General features: G+C 46.8%; 1 protein-coding gene across 1 annotated transcript; it reads left to right on the forward strand.

The window, feature by feature from the left end:
• The first annotated feature begins 2959 nt into the window (after window positions 1-2959).
• LOC123082653 (4-hydroxyphenylacetaldehyde oxime monooxygenase-like) lies at window positions 2960-4733 on the forward strand. Its single transcript, XM_044504948.1, has one exon. It carries the CDS (start codon window positions 2990-2992, stop codon window positions 4589-4591), a length of 1602 nt encoding a protein of 533 aa, XP_044360883.1. The 5' UTR covers window positions 2960-2989; the 3' UTR covers window positions 4592-4733.
• Window positions 4734-5554: the final 821 nt, after the last annotated feature.

Consider the following 5554-nt stretch of genomic DNA (forward strand, 5'->3'; position numbering starts at 1 on the left):
TCTTAATGAAATGCAGGAACCCTTTGGTTTCCAAAAAAAGATGAAAAATCAATGTCAACCATAACAAGATGATACAGATTTGCTCCGGCCCGTCAGACCTAGCATTGGAGAGAGGTGAGAAGGCATGCGGCCTCTCTGGAAGGCGAAATTGGGCCTAGGGCAACTGGGGCTATAACCCCATGCGTGGCCCAATTAGTGCCATTATATCCAGTAGAAAATTTTCAGATTTTCACATTTATAGAGGCCCAGCCCCATACTTGAATACCGAGCTCAAGGCCTCAGCGGCAGCCCAACTAACTAGCTCAGCAGGAAAAACTCGCGTTTATAAAGGCATCGATTGATTGATCGACCAGAAAAATTCCATTCACCATGCGCATGTCGATCAAAAGATCCCTCGTTGACTCGGTGCCTCGTTTCATCCACCGCCCCAGCCCCTCGACGGCTCAGCAGACTGAATGATCTGGACCTGTGCTTGGCCTCCTCGCCCCGTCGCAGCAAGCCCCATCTCCAATTCCGGCGGCTACTTGTTCTGCTTCGTCTCCACAACCGGCTATGGAGGTATTTCAAGTTTGGTGTATCATCTATTTTTGCTATGAGTGATTTGATCTAGCGTTCTAAATCTAGATGTTAAATTGTACTATTACTTTAGTCAATTTTATTTCAGTTATTTGTTAACAGAAAAAATGATAGAAATCCAAGGTAAAGAAGAGACACATGGACAGACGCACGCACGCACGATTAAATTTTTCAATTTTGCTAAAGCGCATCTAGATGTGTCATAAGTATTGCACATGTAAGTCATATGTCATTGATCTTACATTGAGATTCGTGTGAATAATTTCTTCCTCTTTTTTCTTTTTTCTTTATGCTTGAATCACTCACTTAGATGTGCAATAGCTATAGCACATCTAGATGTGCCCTAGACACACCCTGAATTTTTTTTGAAGCAACTTCCGGCCAGCCTACATCCAACAATACCAGAATGAGCGGGAGCTGGAGCTAGTAATGTAAAACATGTGTAGATCTTAATCCAGATGACATTAATCCTGACCCCGGTCTCCATAAACTAAATGAGGAAACGCAAAGGGCTATTACCGTCTGCACGTCGTGATAGTGGTATATTAAGTTTCCCCCTTTTTTTGGCAAAATTCATATGAACAATTGACTTGGTCTATGTCCATTGTCTTGATTTTTAAATACATGATTTTGTGTTTGCAACTCCAGGTCCTTCTAATATTGCTAGTGAAGAAACGATGACCTCAAATTAAGCAACTCTTCATTAATTTGGTACCAATGTTTGCAATTTTTTAAAACTATTTGTTTTATTAATTTTTCTCTCATGGTAATAATGAATTCATATTTCATCTTTAATGTGAATTTTTGGCATACTTCTAACACACATTAGTATGCTTAGTATTTGACGTTATTTTTAGTCACTTAGTTTTAGCCTTAGGCTTTGAGAAATCCTAGCTCCGCCTCTGAATTGTTGTTGGAAAGCCATCGTCAAGAGAGACACTAATCCGTGGAGTCTCCAGCACTGACCCAGCGATGGCCGTATGGGAGCCGGCATCGAGACGTACACAAGATCCAGCATCTCTCTCACCACCGATTCTTCAGGCCTGGATAGAAGATTCAGTTTTATGTGTCACTGACGAGAACTAGCCTGGTGCATATAGATTCAGTTTTACTAAAAGGGTGGTGCGCGCTTTGCTGTGCCGTTTATGTTCTTGGGGTTGTACATGTTTTATTTTTACATGGTCATTTCTTTAAGTTATGAAAATGATTTATTTGCTAGTTGGTTTGGCGTGTGGGGGAAACAATGGAGTGTTTTTTTTTATTTGAAATGCTACACCTATAGACAGACTTCACGAAATCATGGTTACAAATGGATGTGTCAATTTATGGTTGGAGATTAGAAGAAGATTGGCGCAGCGGTAAAAATCTGGGAAGTGATTAGTGGGAAAGTGCTTGATATGACCAATCCATAGCAAATTGTTCGTGAGTGCATCATTTCTCTTTTTTTATTGTGGTGTTTGGGTCGATCTTTTTTGACCATGTGATTGGAGGGCGTCATTTATTGAATACAAATACATGAGAAGGTTACCTATGTTGATGGCCGCATGTATTATGTTGGTGCTAAATGTGCCATACACGACACTTTTCTTTTGTCAACGAAGGCCCACATCACCCGGACTTACCAAGGGACCGATTCATCGAGAGATCTCAGCATGAAGCCCAGGTCAAGGACCCAATCAATCATGCATCCAATCTAAATTGAAGACCTCAGTTGAATGAGGGGGCTTTAAAATTAGGGAGCTTTATGAAGTTATAGATTTCATTGCCATAACGAAGGATTGACTGAGTCAAAATCAAGGCATAAAAATTGTAGATCCCAATTAAATGGATGAGCTTCAAAATTAAGGAGCATAGTGTATTAAATAATTGAATGCGAGAGCTCCTTGTAAACTTGTTGATCTGATCAAAATTGGATGAGCCAAATTTAAATTGAAGATCTCGATTGATTGTGAGACCTTAAAAAAACTAGGGAGCTTAGTGTTATAGTAGTATGTATGTATACCCTTTGTAAAGAAATGTAGGAGCGTTTAGATCACTGTACAAATGAGCAAGATGATCCGGAAAAAAAGAAGAGCAAGGTGATCAAAATCCACTAAGAAAAGCAATATCACCAAAATGATTTGTCTGCGTCAAATGAGCAACACGATCCCAAAAAAGAAGAGCATGGTGATCAAAATCCACTAAGAAAAGTAATATCACCAAAATGATTTGTCTGCGTATCCTCTCACTCTAATCACCAAAATGAGGCATGCATGCCACATGCTTGGCAACGGTGTCACCTGCCAGGTCCATCAACTTTCACGCACAGTGCCATTGCCGCTCCACTTATAACCCCCATACCGTCCACGAGCAGCAGCGCCTCATCTCGTCGGCGAGCTAGGCAGCTAGAGCTAGCTCACCTCCGGCCGAAACAATGGGGATCTCACTGCTCCACACGCAGTGGCAGCTGATCGCACAGCTGCCCCAGCAATGGCAGCTCCTCGTCCTTCTAGCCACCCTCCTCCTCCCCGCCGTCTCCTACCTGCTGCTGATAACGAGGGGCGACGCCGAGGGGGGACGGCTGAGGCTGCCGCCCGGCCCTGCCCGGGTGCCGGTGCTCGGCAACCTGCACCAGCTCGGCCGGCTACCGCACCGCAGCCTGCGCGACCTGGCCCGGCGGCACGGCCCCGTCATGCTGCTTCGCTTCGGCACGGTGCCGACGCTGGTGGTCTCGTCTGCCGCTGCAGCGCGCGACGTGATGAAGACGCACGACGCCGACTGCTGCAGCCGGTTCGTGTCTCCGGGCCCTGCGCGGCTCTCCTACGGTGACAAAAGCATCGCCTCCTCGCCCTACGGCGCCTACTGGCAGGACATGCGCAGGCTCTTCGCCGCCGAGCTCTTCGGCCCGCGGGGCGTTCGCGCCGTATGGGCCGCGCGGCGGGATCAGGTTGACAGGCTCATGGCCGTCCTGGGCACGGCGGCAGCGACGGCGGCTCCGTTGGCGATGGACGAGCACGTGTTCCGCGTCGCCGACGGCATCATCGGCACCGTGGCGTACGGGCGCATCTACGCCTCGGAGGCGTTCGCTCGCAAGTACGAGCAGTTCCAGCACGTGCTCGAGGAGGCCATGGACATGTCGGCCAGCTTTTCGGCCGAAGACTTCTTCCCCAACGCCGCCGGCCGCCTCGTCGACCGGCTCACCGGCATCATCGCGCGGCGAGAGAGAATCTTTAGAGACCTGGACGCCTTCTTCGAGGTGGTGCTGGAGCAGCATCTTGACCCCGCGCGCCCCAAGCCAGAGAGCGGTGACGGCGACCTCGTAGACGCCTTCGTCAGAGCTTGGGAGGAGCACGGCTTCACGAGGGACCACACGAAGGCGATGCTCCTGGACGCGTTCCTCGGCGGCGTCGAGGGCAGCTCTATCACGATCCTGTGGGCGATGTCGGAGCTGGTTCGGAACCCGTCGGCGCTGAAGAAGGCACAAGGTGAGATCAGGGCCGCGGTGACCGCCCGCGATGTCTCGCCGCCGGGGCTGCCCGTCCAGCCGGACGATCTGCCCAAACTAACCTACCTGAAGATGGTCGTCAAAGAGACCATCCGGCTGCACCCACCGGCGCCTCTGCTGCTGCCGCGGGAGACGATGCGTCGCGTGGAGATCAGCGGCTACGACGTGCCGGCGAGGACGCGCGTGCTGGTGAACGTGTGGGCCATCGGAAGGGACCCGACAAGCTGGGGGCAAGACGCCGACGAGTTCAAGCCGGAGAGATTCGAGACGGACGGGAGGCACGGCAAGGTGGACTTGCGCGGCGCGCACTTCGAACTGCTGCCGTTCGGCGCGGGCCGGCGGATCTGCCCCGGGCTGGCTATGGCGGTGGCGACTGTGGAGTTCACGCTGGCCAACATGCTATGCAGCTTCGACTGGATGCTGCCGGAGGGGACGGCGGCGGAGGACATGAGCATGGAGGAGGCCGGCAAGCTAACCTTCCACCGCAAGACGTCGCTGGTGCTCGTGCCCACGCCTTACCGCCGCAATTAGTATGGAGGTCAACGACGTATGCGGCGTTGCCCTGACGTGCTTCAAAATGAAAATTTTAGCATCTTGCGCCGTATGCTACCTCATATATTGTATAAGAAAGTTTTTCATGTTTATGAACTGTTGTATTTCAACTGCTGGCTTACCACTGTCCTTCAATGGCAGGATTATGACAGCCCACCCTCTCTCTTCTCTCACACAATAAATTCAACATTTTATTCCACCTTTGCTAAATTAAATCAACTACATCTTTTAAACCATTATTTTTTTATATATTTGAACTCCTGGCACCAAAACCTTTAAAACAAGACAAATATTGGATACATTTCAAACATGTTCAAATTTTAACGTTTCAATCGACTTGTTTCACTTCATCCATTTGAGACATTTAAAAAATAGATTTAATTTTTTTCAAAAAGCAAATCTGAAGTAGTTCAAACAATCATTTCAAAACATTCACCAAAATTATTTCATAAAATCCATTTCAATTATTTCAAAACATCCATTTCACTTATTTCACACGCGACATCAAAGTCAAATTTCACTTCCACATTTAGTAATTTCACTTCTAAATGAGTGATATCAAGAATAACTCACATTATATAAAAAATGAATCATACTTCCCTCATTTCAAAAAACTAATTTCACTCATTTTGAAGAATCAATTTCACACATTTCAATAAAAACATATTTCAATCATTTCCAGAAACTAATTTCACATATTTTCAAAAACTTTGATTTGAAATATTCAAAACAACATATTTCAGGGGGGTTTTAACTAGTCACAAGAAGCATTTCAATTTCATGAATCTGCACATCAATAGTAACTTTTTTTTTCTAAATGGTGAATCAATTTCTCAAATCTACACATCAATTTCAACTATTTCAACACATAATCTCATTTCAATTTATTTTCAGACCAATAATCAATTCCAGAACACTGTAAATTCTTATACACATACTTTA

The sequence above is a fragment of the Triticum aestivum genome, chromosome 4A (assembly GCF_018294505.1).
Source record: "Triticum aestivum cultivar Chinese Spring chromosome 4A, IWGSC CS RefSeq v2.1, whole genome shotgun sequence".
Lineage (NCBI taxonomy): Eukaryota > Viridiplantae > Streptophyta > Magnoliopsida > Poales > Poaceae > Triticum > Triticum aestivum.